Source organism: Cydia strobilella, chromosome Z, assembly GCF_947568885.1.
Source record: "Cydia strobilella chromosome Z, ilCydStro3.1, whole genome shotgun sequence".
Classification (NCBI taxonomy): domain Eukaryota; kingdom Metazoa; phylum Arthropoda; class Insecta; order Lepidoptera; family Tortricidae; genus Cydia; species Cydia strobilella.
The window spans coordinates 56164207-56181796 of record NC_086068.1 but is presented as its reverse complement, the minus strand read 5'-3'; the positions used below and the strand labels follow the sequence as shown (position 1 = coordinate 56181796).

The 17590-nt window shown below is 36.2% G+C and overlaps 1 protein-coding gene across 1 annotated transcript in view; it reads left to right on the top strand.

The window, feature by feature from the left end:
* The window catches only part of LOC134755221 (neurogenic locus Notch protein), a 169613-nt gene that overhangs the window by 118768 nt on the left and 33255 nt on the right, over window positions 1-17590 (top strand). Inside the window, exons 4-5 of the mRNA XM_063691745.1 lie at window positions 2036-2383; window positions 11576-11738. Of these exons, the coding sequence (XP_063547815.1) occupies window positions 2036-2383; window positions 11576-11738 (511 nt within the window). The remainder of the gene's footprint in view (window positions 1-2035; window positions 2384-11575; window positions 11739-17590) is intronic.

Here is a 17590-nt window from a genome sequence, read left to right as displayed (position 1 = left end):
TCAAATAGGGATTAAGATTTTTACACGTACTTTAGAATTTCTTTGCAGATGTATGTAGGTTTCCTCGCGATGTTTTCCTTCAACGAAAAGCGACTTATTATGTTTAAAATACCTATGTATGTATGTTATGTATGTTAATAAATGGAGAACGTTTATGAGTATAATAAGTATCAACATCTTTCGTCCTCTTGTGATTTGTTTTGTTACTATGCAGAGACTTTGTTTTTAACCGACTTCAATTTCATAGAAGGAGGAGGTTCTGTATTCGGTTGTGGCTATTTTTTTTAACAGTGGTGTTTCATGTCACTTTTATTACTTAGATTTAGAAATACGAATCCGTCTGGTCATTATGACTCTTAATTCGGCTGTAAAAATAACATTACCGCTGCTTAGTATGCAAAGGATATTCAAATAATTGTCACACGGTCTTAAATTTGATCAAATCTTTGTGAATATCCATTTCGGGAGCTTTTCGGTAGCAAATTCACATTTGGTGATAAAAATGTTGTTTGTATAGATTACACTATTCGAATTTAAGTTTCGTAGTTTGAATAACTTTTATACAGAAAAAGAAACATCGTGAGAAAATAATATTAAGAGTAGGTATGTTAGAATGTTATGTATGTGTGAGTGAAGGAAGCGAAAAAGGTATGTCAGGATCGTAGCAAGTGGAAATTCGTGGTCTCTGCCTACCCCTCCGGGAAATAGGCGTGACTATATGAATGTATGTATGTATGTATGCTGACATGGCCGGTCTGTATGATAAATACTATTACTTATTCTGTGCTAGGGGTTTAGCTGAGATTCATATCAGACGCGAGAGTGACATAACACAATAAATTGTAGTATTTAAGTGATGTTGAAGTGTATCCTAAAGCTGAAATATTATGTACTATTCTAAGCATAATAATAAAGTAAATTGCAAAATATAGAACGTTATTATTGACCTCATACATCTCAACCGTCGGCTTACCTATGCTAGTCGGTCATTTCCATAATATGATAATAATTCTAGAATGCGCACAATATAATATTGTAGTCATTGCGCAATTTAGATGAGGTTATGTTGGGAATAGGAATGATAATACTTTAGATCTTAGACTTAATTCGTCAGATGGAGCGATAATATAGCAGCGGAAAATAATACAAGCATATTTATTTTCCATATTGACATGACATGAAACCTTAGTAATTAAATTGAAATCACTACATAGTATAAAACAAAGTCGCTTCTGGATGGATGTCTGTCCCTATGTATGCTTAGATCTTTAAAACTACACAACGGATTTTAATGAGTTTTGTTTTAAATATAGATAGAGTGATAAGAGGAAGGTTTATATGTTTGCACCCGTGCGAAGCCGGGGCGGGTCGCTAGTTAACTAAAATATGCACAAAATATGTAAATACTACAGCTTCTTAGAACAATCAATAGCCATCACACTAGGTCGGGTCTGTGTCGTGAGGTCTTATTAATAATCTATCATATTTTTTTCAGATACATTCGCATTTTTTTTTGTAATTTCTCAAAACCGGCTCTAGCGATTTCGATGAAATTTACAATATAGGGACGTATGAAAAGGAAAATTCGATCGAACTAGGGTACATTTTAGCCACGTCAAATTAAGCCGAGAATGGGCAATCAGCGAAAATAATTCGTGGTTTTGAAAATTGGTATAGCTATACCTTGTGGTGTACAGATGAACATACTAAAAGTCCTCGGGGGTGGGGGTGTGCTGAGGGTGTAGGGGGGTTGAAGGTACCTTTTTCAGATTTTTGCTCGTATCTCGAATATCTGTACGAATAGCATTATAATTACTTCAGACAAAAGTTTCTACAAATTAGGTCATATTTATTTTTACTCTACGATCCATACTTTAAAAGCTACAGGGTGTCTAAGTTAACAAAAAAATTGTTCATCATGCACAAGGGTGTTTAAAGGGACACAACGTGACAGTGTGACCAAGACCTTAGCTTGAAGCTGCGGCGTGTTAATTCCTCATTAACAAACCAATCAACTAATCATTCATTTATCCAGGTGCCGAATGCTCCCACGAAGACCACTGCGCCTCCCAACCTTGCCGCAACGGCGGCCGCTGCGTCGCGGACAACACCACAACAGCTGGCTACTCCTGCGCCTGCCCTCCAGGCTTCACCGGCGCCCGCTGCACTGATGACGTCATTGAATGCACGTCATCCGGCTCCGGACCGTGTCACCACGGCCGATGCTTCAACACGCACGGGTCGTACACGTGTGTCTGCGAGCCGGGGTACACGGGGAGAGATTGTGATGCGGAGTACGTACCGTGCGAGCCGTCACCGTGCTCGCACGGCGGGAATTGCACGCCGATGGACCAGCTGAGATACGAGTGCGAATGTCCGCAAGGTGAGTTACTTGTACGACTAGTTAAGATAAGATAAAGATAAAAAAATGTTTTTATTGCACAGAACGAATACAATTGTAGTACATAGTAAGTACATATCACAAGTTACTGAAAAGAGTTGGTGCATATTTGCATAACTGACGACATTCGGAGGTTCCAGGAGCCCCGGCACTAGGCTAGGCGGGAGACCAGATGTTACATTTTTATGTCATGCGAGTTAACTAGAATAATATTTTTACAATTGAGGACAAAAATGAGATTCAGGTTTATATACCTGGATTAAGATAAATGCAATTTCTGTTATTAGTTATTACATTATTGCTATTAAATTTGTTTCTAGGTTCAACTTTAGTTTCAATTATATTCCAATGATATTTAGTCTAATCTAGTTAGTTTTATATCTATTACAGTTATGTGGTAAACAATTTTATAAAGTTACGGTATTTTAGTCTAATTTAGTTAGTTTTATAGTTTTGTGTTAAACAATTTTATAAAGTTGCAATATTTTAGTCTAATTTAGTTAGTTTTGTATTTATTACAGTTTTGTGTTGGTATCAGTTGGTAGATAATTTTTAGCAACAGATAATGAGACAGGTGTGACAAGAGGCATTGAAGAACAGCACAAGTTAGAGAAACTTTATAGACTATAGACTATAGGGCAAGATACAGCGCCACCTTTGCCATGTGGGTAGCGATTTTGCCACTTTACAGAGTGACATAGGTCATAGGTACAATAAGATAGCGAGATAATGATAGTGTCTGTTTTAAAAAATATATACATATCACCAACAACTCCAACAAGTTTCTAGACTCGCAGTCTCACATACAAATAATGCCAATAAAGGAAGAATAATTTTAATTTAAAAGTCAGTCCCGACCCTTATATAGGTATATACAAATCCGATAAAAATTTCGTTAGCGAGATGTACGAATCGACGCGCGCCACCTATCGTGATATTTGGTAAACCTTTTTATATGAAGTTATAGTTGGTCAAACCAAATTGGCAGTAAATTAAAAGCAAAAAACTATACTCATCCTTTTTTTGGGTGCTAGTACTAGTGTAAGACAAAGATAGTATGATTATCTCTGTCTATGATTGAAATGAGACAGTCCTTTGACAAACTATACTATACTGACTTAAACACCTACCATTTTGCTACTAGGCGTCGTTTCATCAAAATATGTGAATCAACATTCTAAGCTTTTTGAGATTCGCTTTTGACTAAGTAATTTTAATGTAAATAACCTCAAATCGTTTACATAACATAGTTATAGAATAGTGTCACAACTAGACATTACATACATACACAAAGGGTGTATGATTCAGATGAATAATGTCTATAGGAAGTGCCTCTTCTATTAATCATTAACATTCGTCCTGTCATAATGTAGGTACTTTAAAAAAGTAACATTCCGCATTCCTTTAGTTTCCACTTATGTGACACTTAAGTTTCTACACTCGAGCGTTCAAGTGTCTACAGCGAAATTGGGATAACGTCCGATAAATGCCAATGAAAAACTCGTCGAGAAAATATACAGACCATAACAGTACTAAAGACGCAGGTTTTCTAAACATAGCCATGCTGCATAGTTGGTCCGTTTCATAAGCCGTGCTCTATTCTGATTGGTCGCGCGAAACTTAGATGATCGGTGATTGGTCAAGCCAGTTTAAGAAAACCTCAAGTTCAAGAAAACGCTATTATTACTCATGAAATAAAACTATGAAAACGGATTATATCGCGTATATTGAATTTATAATACATCCCGACGTTTCGAACTCTTTACAGCGTTCGTGGTCAACGGGTGACTGAGGAAAAATTACAAAGTGCAAAAATACCCACATACTAAAATAATGAACAATCATAGACTACAAACTTTAAGGCTGGTTGTACATGCAAAATCGGTTCATAAGGCTAGTTATACACTATAACTTATACTGTATAACTAGCCTTATGAACCGATTTTTATTTCATGAGTAACTATCGCGGTAACCGGAGACAATGCTATTATTACTATTTTGTAAAAATTTAATAATCCCATTTTTATCTAAATAGACTAAAGTAGTAATAGTCCGTCTAAGCTAAGTCTGCACCGACTTCGATAGAACAAAATGTAGCAATGTCATTCTAATATTTCTAAACGTTATTTGATGATAAATGATGATAACGAACGGCGTCAAACTGACTCATAATCCTGTACCTAATAGTCCAATTCTCGAGAGAAAGAGAACGTGTCATGTCAGAAGAGACAACAAGATTCGCGATCTTTAACTGTCAAACTTCGCTCTTGTCTTGTTAGACATTGAGAATTCTGTACGTTGAACTATCTCTATCAAGGTGTTAAACTGGTGAGCCATAGTGTTCTAACTAGTGCGTTGGGAATAAGATACTGTAAGCCTTTTTAGTAGAACCGCCATTCCGTCCTCATGCCTCGCTTTATTCGGTTAAATGTATTCTAATAGTGTACGTGGAAGTTCTATAATAACATACTACTAGTATTGTACACTGTGCTTAGTTTTGTTTTGCAATCTTCGGACTAATACGATCCTTCGTACAGCTAACAGCAGTACCTAAGGAACCCAGGTGCTCAAAATAATTTGTACACTTTATTCTCTTAACAATAAAGTTGTATTCATTATTTAGGACGCCTCGCTCGGCTTGTTTTCTTGACAATCAGCGTACGGCATACACATTAGAGAGCCTAAATGACAATTGTTGATAGAAAACACACAAGATTACCCAAAAGCTATCCCCAGAAAAAAGATTATCCCCAAATATTTATTTACACCAGTCCTCATTATAAAAAGAGTATTTTCAATACAACCGCAAATTGGAACGTGGCGTAGGTTTCAGTGTAATGAAACGAATTGAAAAGGAATTTTTAATTGTATTGAAAAATTGACATCTTTCGAGAGGCAATGTATTGTTTACATAGTCATTACTTGTGACAGTTGTTACATCGCGTCAGTAAGTGCGACGTTTTGAAAACAAAGTAATGACTAATGATACATTGCGTGCTGAATTATTTTTTATATCCATATGAAAGTTAATGCATTTGGATCTATAATAATTACCCTTACAATATGAAAAATACACGCAGTATTACCAGCCTGTTCAGTTCTTTACAAGCACAATATGTAGCTATACAATTTATAACACGATTATAGTTGCGTTGCGTGATGGCCTCAGGCCACGGTCGACTTTCGAGTCGAGCAGGCTCAGGCGCTTGATTTACTATGTGTATTTAAATTCTATTTTTAAAAGGTTGTGCTCGACTTTACATTACGATTCTTGAGACTTTTTAGTCAAATACCGATGTACAATGTCGTTTTAGTGCTATAATTGTAATAAAACTGGACACTTCTAGCAAAGACTGGTAGTTTTGTTTTGGTTATCATATCCCCTGGTCATTATAAGTCTAGTAAGACTGATAGTAATAGTATAGTGCGTCATAAAATAGTAGAAATTAAATAAAATGGAACTAAAAATTTTCCATACTAAATTGTTGCCTCGCCCTCATTTATTTTCTACAATTTCTTGTCGGACTATAATAAAACACTTTATTGTAAAAAAAAAGAAAAACAAAACAGGAAAAAAATCATCATTACAAAGGCGAACTTATAAGGGATCTCTTTCTGTTAACCTTGGAGCAAAGGGCTAATTGGAGTAGACATACGTATTGTACAAAACGGCGTAAAAAAATAGTATGTGTAAAGACTGAAAGAGTCATATTACGAATTTGATAATCTTTTTACATTATGCGGCCTATCGTTGATAGAAAATGACAATCTAAACTTAAATAATGTATGGCAACAGTCGTGATTTTTCGTAGCACCTGTCATCTCGATGTCTACATTTTATTTTTCTTTTAGCGATTGTCGATGTAATTCTCATCTTGGCCACAGGGCGGACACGCTATACATCAAAAATTACTTGGCTTTCTGTGTGTGAACGGCACGTCTACACGCGTCATGCATCATTGTGTGAGTAAGTTGCTTAAAAACAGTACTGACCGGTCGGCAAAAGGTCGTCAATCTGGTGTCGCGGGGCGAGGTAATTCGAATCGGGGCGGGGCGGTGCGTGGCCGTTCTGTATGATAATACTATTACTATTACTTATTTTGTGTCTTGGCTATGCCCTCTAATTATTGTTTATTTTGACGATTATAGTTCTTGGCGTATAGGTACATTCGCCATCAGATATATCGGAGCGGCCGAGGTGCTCAAAAATATCTGAACATGTACTCTAACGCCGACAATAGAGGCGTGTTCAGATGTTTGTGAACACCTTGGCCGCTCCGATATATCTGATGGCCACTGTGCGGCTAAATATCGAACCGAACCATTCGCTAGACTAAAGGAACTCGGGAAGTCAACTGTAGCTCCGAGCTATCACGATGCGAAAGTAACCGTCCAACTGTTAACTGTCGATTCGTAAACCTTATTGCTAAGACATTAAGGTACATCTATGGTTAATTAAGGGTGTTGCTGTTAGTATGACTTGGAAATGACGCAGGTAATAGGTACTCCGTCTAAAGCGCCTTCTGAATCGGAAAGTTTCCATATATTTTTGTGGCTTGGTTATAATTTGATGCCCAACAGGATTGTTGTGTAAAGATAAATTAAATTGTTTACCAGCGTTATTGCCAATTGTTTTTTTTTTGGCAAAACTTTCATTTTTGTATCTTTAATTGCTGTCCTTATATTGCCACAAGCAACTTATCGACATAACAAACACAAACAATTAGATTGCATTGTTTTATGACAAAGTTCCTATGGCTACCTCCTGTGTCCATAATCAAATTATCAGATCAGTTATCATTGTCTTTGCCAACACAACGCCCGACTTAATATGTATGTAAAATAATAGGAAGTGGGTATCTAATTTACCTAGCAAGATTTGACCCGAACAAACGTACATACGAACATATAAACATTGTAGGTTAAATAAAAGCTTGCAAAAATTGGATCAAACACTAGACAAATTTTATTGAATATTTAATATCCTTTCGAATAAAGACAAATTTGTTCGATAATTAATTTTAAGATAAATCATAAATAATCTTTTATAAAAACCTTTATTCTATACGTAACCGTCCTAAAACACGTCATTGATTAGCATTACACTTTCACAGTAGCAAAAAACTACGCAGAGGAAATAACTCATCTCACCTACATTACAAATTGGCCGCCATTTTGCGTAATGGAGTTAATGAAAGGTTACAAAATGGTGGGTTACGTGCTTTTCGCGGGTTTCGTGAGGTCGGTGAACTTTCTATTTTTTACATAGACGTATTTTATATACGCGTGCGCCAGTAAGGGACAGAACATACGCAATGCGACAAAATTAAAAACACGTTTTAACATTCCTGACCTGACAACATACCATTAACTACCTACGTACTTTGGTCGGGTTATTTGTTATTATTATTACATCTAAATCTAAAATGTCATCCAGAAAAAAAATTTTTTTCGCGTTAACGACTTGTTTTGTCAAGTGTCAAGTCATAGAGGCATGAGAAAATAAAAATGGCTAGATTATTTTTGATAGCAACTCTTTACTATATTAATCTGTCTGTTTGTCATAGAGTGACGTCATACTGTGGGAACCACCATGTCTAAATCACCCCATGTGGCAATCTTAAGTACATGTGGATGGATTTAATGGCTATTTCGAGATCGTTTCCTTTTAGTTATTTTTAAAGTGTGAAATACCGGATTATTCCTGTTGGTGCTCGTTATAGACCGCAGGGAAACGTGCATGTGACAATCTTGGAGTAGGCGTCCATAGGTTTCGATAACCGCTTACAATCAATCGACACGTATGCTTTATTTATACTCTTAATAGCAGCCACAAAAATCCGATTCAGGTTCTTATTTTTTATTTATTTCAAGTATGGTACATCCCAGGTAGAAAAATGACGTCAAATGACGTCAGTGACGTCATAATGACGTAATAATGCCGTCATTATGACGTTGCTGACGTCATTTTACGTCATTTTGCTACCTGGGATTTTAGACTTATACAATTAGGTTCGCCGAACACGTTTAACAGCGAAATGATGCAGTCTTTTTTAACGTTAGTACCTACAAAACTTCCGTGAGACATAGACATATTAAATATATTAATGACGGGTCACTCACGTGTTTTAAGTCGAAAACGCTCGACATGTTTCACTCCGTACCGAGGAGCGTCATCAGGAGCTTGCCCGCGCCGAGTCATCGGGCGCGGAGGGCTGCGGCCCGCAGTCTGCGCCGGTCCGTCACCGTCGACGCAAGCTCCTGATGACGCTCCTCGGTACGGAGTGAAACATGTCGAGCGTTTTCGACTTAAAACACGTGAGTGACCCGTCATTAATATATTTAATATGTTAGTACCTACCTTAATCTAAATAACATGACTATCTTATATTACTAAGGTTAATACATTATTATATCATTAACACAGTATAAGTTGTATATATATATATATGGGGTATTTTCTATGAAAAGGGACCTTATTGTCGATGGCGCTTACGCCGCACAGCGTCGCGCGGCATTGTATAATGGTTCGTTTATAATGGCTTAAGCGCCATCGACAATAAGGTCCCTTTTTATAGAAAATACCACATATATCATATTTACCTACCCTATCTATTCAGTCATGCGTTGTACCTATTAGCAACTTCTTAATTTTTTATTTGAAGATATTATTATAGTTCGCAGTGGCTTAGTAGGAATACTGTAATGCAGTGTAACTAATTTGAATAATAAAATAAAAAATAAAATAAAAATTATAAATTGTTATATATTCGCGGTGTGATGCTGAGAGAGAGCGATGAGCTGCGCGTCCTTTTACCATAGTTGCTAGCGGTTGGTTCGACTTATTTACGACGCCATAACCCCCTCGGCGCTCGGGTGTATACTTGCGGAGTTTTAAATTCGGGATTATTAATCAGTAACCCTACTGTAAATTTCATTCGATAGCGTGACGTGTAGTACGCGTTTGCGTTAAGTCTCATTTTGTACGGGATTTTTAGTTTCCAAAACGTCCCGCTTGGCGCGCTGTGCATAATCAAGTTTCTGAAGTTACCCGTATACATATTACATTGTTAAAATCATAACTTCCTTTCGGCTTCGGTGTAGTCGGGTAAAAAGTAATTAAATAACAGATGTTAAATGAATTTGGGGACATTAAAAACACATGGCTTCACTTATGGCTTAATAGATAGACTGAAGAGTATTATTATCAATTTATCACACCAAATACAATTAACCGTACCAAAAAAAACATGGCGCCGCTTCTGAAAAATGTGTTGACAGTAAGTAATAGGAAGAAGAACATAGCCGGTGCACTCACTAAACTGTCAATTCAGACGACAATATGACGTCACGTAAAGATTAATTTTAGAATAGAATAGATTAATTAATTTTATTGAGCTTTTATCAATTTTAAAATAATGGAAAGCGCATTATATCTTTGGTCTTATTTTTTAAGGCCCACTTGCACCATCCCACTATCCCGGGGTTAACCGGTTAACCCCGGGTTAGTGAATGATGCAAGTGGCCCTAAGTGTATTTGCGTAAGGATTTCATGATCATGACCGCTATGAACCAATCGAATTTATTTACACAAAATGCATAGGTACTTTTTTCAAATAGCCACTCTCTTCATTTGTTTAGACCTTAGTATCACGATTCTGCTTGAAATTCTGAGCAAAGACAGCCTATCTGTTAGAGCGGGAAAGTCATATAGATATGTATTACCATCTCACTCTAACAGATTGCCTCCTTAGAACAAATTTTAGGCCACACTGGTCGTCGAATATGCACACAATTTGAAATTTGAATACCAACTGTAAATAATTCACGGAAATCATCTGTACCTGAATCGATAATCGTGGAATGTGTGAACATGGAATCTAATGAGTGTTTAATTGATATTTGCCAAACGAATACTAAATACAATTTTTAAATTGTAATGATGATAGCAGATGGCGCTGCAATCGTTTGGACTAGAGCCAAAAAGGAGACCAATTTAATGTTTATGAAGTTCAGAATTAGAACCTACATAAAGTTTGGCTTGGGACCTAGGAGGATATAACCAAACGGAGCCGCCACGTAATTTGCTGTACAAAAAAGTCTGCCAATTTTTGCGGGGGAGGGGAACGTCAAATGTATACGTAACGTCAAAATAGCCATGTCAGATAAACGTCAGTCCATACATTGTGTATGACCATTGGCCGACTATTTTCGACAGAGGGGAATGCCTGTTAATGGCTACTCCGTTTGGTCATATCCTCCTAGACTAAAAAGTACAACCCTCGGTGGGCGAGTCCGACTTGCACTTGTCCGGTTTTTGAAATAGCTTCCTAAAATTATTTCGGATTCGTACTAGCTAATATTCTAATTATCAGAAAAAAATTGTAACGAAGACGTATAAAACTATGTCCATCATGCCAAGACGATACCATGTCTCACCAAATGTTCTCAAGCGTCAAACACCGTACCTATACTTAGTTTTCATTAGCAAGTTAATTGCCGAGCCAAAGGAAAGTCGACTTTAAACACCCTACCATAGACAGTTAATACATTTTTCTTTAACGGTTTCGTAATTAACACTGCTCTGTTCCCACGAGCATATGTTTATGGTATAAATTGCTTGAAACTAAAGGTCGGAACCGCCAATAACGCTATAGGCCGATAGAGCGTTTCGTTTTTCCTGGTTTATATTAAGTCATGATGGAATTAGCACATGTTTGGACAGATTGAAAAAATATTAGCGCTCTGGTTTTTTATGATTCGAGTGAAAAAAAAATATTTCTAGATTTAGTTAAGATGTTTTAACTTAGTTGTAGGAAAATATCGTACAAACTGAATGACAAGCAAAAGGCGCAAGACATTATTTTCTTTTTCATTTGCCGTTTGATCAACCATTTCTCCTGGAACGGATAACAATATTCTTAGATATGGTTTGGTGAAGATAGTGTTTACTTTAAGACTCTTCTCTTCTCTTCTTCTTTTCCTGTTACCCCCTGCTGGGGTGTAGGGCTCGAATCTTGTTTTTCCCTTGACTACGGTCTTGGGCAGCTTTGGTAACCTCCTCCCACCCCATCCCCAATACACCCAGCTCTTGCTCCACAGAACGACGCCAAGTGGATTTAGGGCGACTTTAAGACTGAAGCTTTTAATGAAATACCCTCATGATGTCCCCAGGTTACCGAGGCCAAAACTGCGAGATCGACATCGACGACTGCCCCGGTCACCTCTGCCAGAACGGCGCTACTTGCGTGGACACTTTGAACAACTACACCTGCGAATGTCCGCCCACCTTCAGCGGAAGATATTGCGAGACTGATGTGGATGAGTGCGCTTTGAGGTGAGTCATGTGATCTATATAGGCATTGAAAATAGGACGTACATAGTCGACTGCCCCGGTCACCTCTGCCAGAACGGCGCTACTTGCGTGGACACTTTGAACAACTACACCTGCAAATGTCCGCCCACCTTCAGCGGGAGATATTGCGAGACTGATGTGGACGAGTGCGCTTTGAGGTGAGTCATGTGATCTATGTAGGCATGGAAAATGGGAGGTACATCGACGACTGCCCCGGTCACCTCTGCCAGAACGGCGCTACTAGCGCGGACACTTTGAACAACTACATTTGCGAATGTCCGCCCACCTTCAGCGGCAGATATTGCGAATCATGTGTATCGTAGAAATTGTTTGAAAATGTGAGGATTGTGAGGTAAATAAATTCGGGTACACTATTTTTTTAACACTTCCGATAAAGTTAAGCCGATATTTGACATAATAACTGTTGATAATTTAGCTTTGAATTTAATAACGGTATATAATTTAAGTTATTAAGGTAGATGCATGGTCCCCAAAAAAAAATACCCTACCATCTTAAGGCTTAACGCACTGCGATTAATTTGTTGCGGTTTCAAAACCGCAAAAAATGTAACGTAGGGCATGTTTCATAAGCGCACGTACTTTGCAAGACTGAAACCGCAAGAAATTAATCGCAGTGCATTCTAAGCCTAAGATCTTGAATAATCATACCACGAAAAACATCTTAAAGTATCATTGGGAGGACCTCTCGCTTTTTTAATCCGACTCAATCCACGATCGCGGGATAAATCAATCTACAGCATCAACAGAATTGCAGACGTTCAAAAAAATTAAGGTCAATTTTTATTGACCACCAATAAAACGGCCCGACATGCTTCAAGCACAGTTACGTGCCAACTACTTCATATCCTAATTGACGCATCATCCCGAAAACGGAGAAAAATAAACCTTGCCCCCTTTATATAAGATTGAGAATGAGAGTGGTTTGAGAATGAGTTAGTTTCGCAAAATTGGCCCAATTAAATGGACCCGAAACGGATTGCGCTTAAAAATGTTAGCCGAATTTGAGGCGTAACACAAATGTTTAAAGGCTATTGTTGAATGGAAGGTTATTGAAATTTGATATCGGACGCCATATTGGAGGATGCGTGTCCGTTTTAATCTTTGCTATATTGAGTTCCTTAAGGTTCTCAATTACTTTGTAAGTAATGAAAGTATTATAGAGCGGTTTAGTCGCTCAAGTAAAAAGTTTATGAGCAAATATTGTAACAAGCAAGATGATCAGTTTGTATTTAAGTCAAAGGCACACATCTCGAGCAGGGGTCCTTAACCTTTTTTAAGCTGAGATTTTTATGGCCTTAATGTTACTTTTTGTAGTAGTTGAAAAACAATAATAAAAAGTACTACACTTTTCTTTATTGGTAAGGCATTTCGCGTAGTCTTGACATTCCTGGGTAATTTAGTAATTTTACGATGATTGCATAGAAATACCCTTATTTACCCCCACTTTTAAATAAGAAAATAAAGTAACCAAAACTTAATAAAACGCTCATCTGTTATTATGTATAGAGTGCAAAATTACATATACAAACCGAGAATGATTTCAAGGTTTAACAATGAGAGCATTAAGTTAATTTATTTTAATGTAGCTACTTATTAATAATATAATTAACATGTGTCATCGCTTTTTACACTTAAATCCTTTACAATTACATATTATGTTTCATTATATATCTCATCAACATCATCTGTATTGGACATGTGAGACATAAACATCACTATCAATTCTAGACTGATGATTAGCAAAAAACTACCACACCGCGTTCGCACGGTACATCTTTCTTACCCCACACAAAACAATGTATACCTTATGTGTTTACTTATAAAGTTTACTATCTTTAGCGAGTTTAGACTTCCAACTCTTCCAAGGAATTATGGAAGACAATAGTAAAAGGCGCTAAGTTAGCGGGTGGTACTTCTATTATGAACTTTAAGTGTGGAGCGTAAGATCTAGACTGGAATAGAGGTTTGACTCTGGACAGTTTTTATTTCCAGATTTATAGCTTGTAATTAGTATCGCATTTGAGTTCGATTAAGAACTATTATTAGACATAATTGAAGTCGCGGTGAAAACTATTTGAAACATATTTTTTTGTTAATTTTCGTTTATTGGCCCTTTGCGGAAATTCTGAATCCTTCTAAGTAAGTTACATCCTTTTTGACAAAATTTATATGTATCTGTTACAAGAAGATAAACTTACACAAGGAGAGAATTGCATTAAAGTAATTACAATTAGCCCAAACACGACTGTCGACTAGGACATGATACATTGTTTCATTACAGAATCTCATTGGTTTTTTTACGGTCATCATGATTATTTCTATTTTACCTTAAGCTCTTATTTATCTAACAGTATAAAGTATTGTTATTGTTTTTAAGAACTCCTTAGAACCCTATCGATTGACTAAAATATAATCCATAAGTAATAAAAATATTAACTATTGATTCGCTCTTTCTTAAGATGTCTATTTTAAAACTTTGGTTATAGGAAATGAGTTCAAAATCCTGAAATTTAGTCGCTGTATACTTTCTGCTCTTTGTCTTAACCAGTAATACTAGTACCTTTTATAAAGGCAAAATTATTATTTGGAACCTTTAGCAATTGTTATAAAGTCCATTTTAGTGTGTTAAAATCAGGAGTGACATCCAATACTCGATAGTTTCTGAACGTAACAGATTATGCTTGGCCAGTATCAAATGTCTTTTATGTTCACTTTTTTCCTTCCATCTGATGGAAGAGTTTTTTTTTAAGCCGGACAAATATGTTTTTGCAGCTGATTAAACATGAACCTAGTAGTATCGTATATGTTGTGTCTTTGATGGCGTAATTAATAAATTTGTACTTTGACAAATTTATTCAAGTACATGGTAATATGGTATCTGTATAAAGTTTTAAAGATTAGGAACAGCCATAAACTGCAAACGAACCTTTGTTTAGGTATAACAATAATTTCGCCATTATCAGCGATGCTAATGTAACTGTCCTGAGACCAATCGATTACCGTTTTAAGATTAATGACCATTCGATAATCTTTGAACATTAACATATAAATGTCACAGTTTTGACCATTGCGTCATAAGAAAAATGGAGCGACAAACTTATAATGGTTTATTTATATTGATAATAAATGCCTTTGGTATATATGTAAAAGTAATATATATATATAATACACAATTTCGTATTTAAAAAACATCCGGTGGAACAGAATGAGGGACTTTTATGCAAACGGGCTAAATGTTTAGGCTACGTACTTTATTTTACACTTATTAATCACTTTAATATTTCTAACCGTTTATGAGATACAGTTTGTTAAACATTTGTGCAAAAATCTGCATGTTTCAACCCTAGCAAGTAGCTCCGATGAATGACATGACTTGTGTCAATTTAAAATGTAAATAACTTTGTAGGGTTGTCTCTGATATAAAAATATTTCACTTTATGATTTTGCTTTACTTTTTAATCCAGCTTTACGAATATAATAATTCGATTGTAGATCACTTAGATAACACTATCCTTTCAGCTCAGTCTCTAGAAATATTCCATCCTATAAATTCTATAGCCGTTCTGTAACTACATAAAATATATGCTAGTGTCACAAAAAACATCATATCACATTTTGTGTAATAAATAAATTCCAATAACTTCGACTTATAGTTTCTCGTAACTTATCTAAATGTCCATCAGAATAAATTTGAATATATAATTAATGCAAACTCCCGGTGTTACGGTCATAAGATTTAAATGCCATGGATATTTCTTAAACGATTTATCGTTGGTCGCTTGACGTTTTATTTGATAACTTGCAGTCGTTGAAACTATAAGTAATTTCCTTTGCAAGATTTGTAATTTAGAAAATTGAATAATATTTAAGTCTGAAGTGTTTCACAAAATGCGCCGGAAACAATTATATTATATGTAGTTTTATTTCGGTTGTTTATTTTCCTATATCAAAAAGTATGCAATTTTCTTAAAATTCGTAGAACTGATCGTTATCCTGCCCGTTAACGGAACATTTTAAAACAAAAATATGTATTCGAACACCGATTCAATAATTTCAATATGTACAATTTTGCGAGAGGACTGATGCAAAAAATATGGCGTTATGGAATCCCAATCATCAAAAAAAGCATTGCCAATAAATAAATCTATTTTTTACCACAAAAAAAGTAATTAGAGCCACGATAATATCGCCATGGGAGTTTCATGTCAAAAAAGGTTAGGAACCCCTGATCTAACTAGTTCCAAGTTTGCATCTCAAAATGGCGTCGCAAGGTCATGGACCCACAATTTGAGTAAATTATGCGCGCTAATGCATCTGGCTCGTAAAGCCGATCGAATAATAAAGACATTCGGCCGTATTATGATATCATTGGTGGAATATTGTTTTAATTCGCTTGGATGGCACCAACCGTCATCAGTGTAGCAAAGATAGATATAACTCCGTAATAGATGGATACAGTCTAAGGAAAAAACGTGCCTCGAAAATCACGAAAATTTAGTTCTCGATCAGAGGGCGCCACTAGTTTTGGCCTACACTCGTATAGAGGGCGTTGACGGTTTCGTTTGTTATTTATAATTTTAACGCATATCAGTGAAAGAACATGGGTCAAAATCATAAAAATAATTAATATTATTAATAATTAAAAAAATCATTTATCCATATTTAAATACATTTTATCGTATTTATAAATATTTATTTTTAGTTTTAAAGTGTGTCGACAGATGGCAGTGAATTTACTGGGGTTACAAAATTTACTATGACAGTACCGCTCTAGTATAAGTTACTCTATGAGTGTAGTAAGGTTTAGTTTTCGAATGACATGGTAGATGGCGCTGCTCTATCGGCTACTACGTGCTATTGGTTTTCCTACGGGTATATGCGTCCCACTGGGCACACGCCTTCTCTCACATTTTTAATTTTACAGTATACTCAATCTTACTAATTTCTCCATATATGTCAGTGTTTGTACCGTTTTCTAAGGCAAATTTAATCTGCCAGCGCCACGATGACAATAAAAAACTTGAAAAAAAAAAACTGTTAAACAGACTGTTAATAACAGTCCTTTTTGAAAGTCGGTTGAAAAATGCGACATTTTCTTTGCGGTCATTTCCCTTCCCCGAAACTTAATGCCACACTAAATCACAAACAATTTAAATATTACAAACATGCTAAATACTTATAAAAATGACCGTTGCGAAAGCCGAAAGCGTTTCGGGTTCATGAAAATGCCTTAAAAATTCTTAAAACATTTAAACCACCAAATTACGCCGCTAATGTGATGTTTAAAAAAGTCCAATCATGTTGTCACCGCGCTGTAAACAGTTTAAAAAAAAGTGTATTTCTTGTCATTGCCGTGGCGCTGGCGACAAAGACATGTTTTGAAATCTGAATTTAAATACTATCGCGTGAAACCGTTACGAGTTGAAGGTTTATAAATGTATCAGTATCATGTTTAAAAATAAATATTGAGTTCACAAACATCTTTACAAACCAAACGTTCCAAAAATATATTTACACACACACACGCACACACGCACACACACACACACACACACACACACACACACACACACGCCCTTCACACACAGTCCCGTTTTACCCTTTGGGTACGGAACCGGAAAATTTGAATTTCACGACTTTTTCTACTGACGAGATTTGCTTGACCAACTATAGGTATACTTATCCATACTTTAGGTTGCCTTTCTACTGAGGCGAAGACAAGCAGAGATGAGAGATTTGCGGGAATCGACTAATAGCATTGGTTGTAATCCAGGGGAGCGGAGCAGAGAATCAATGTTATTAGCTAAATCCTG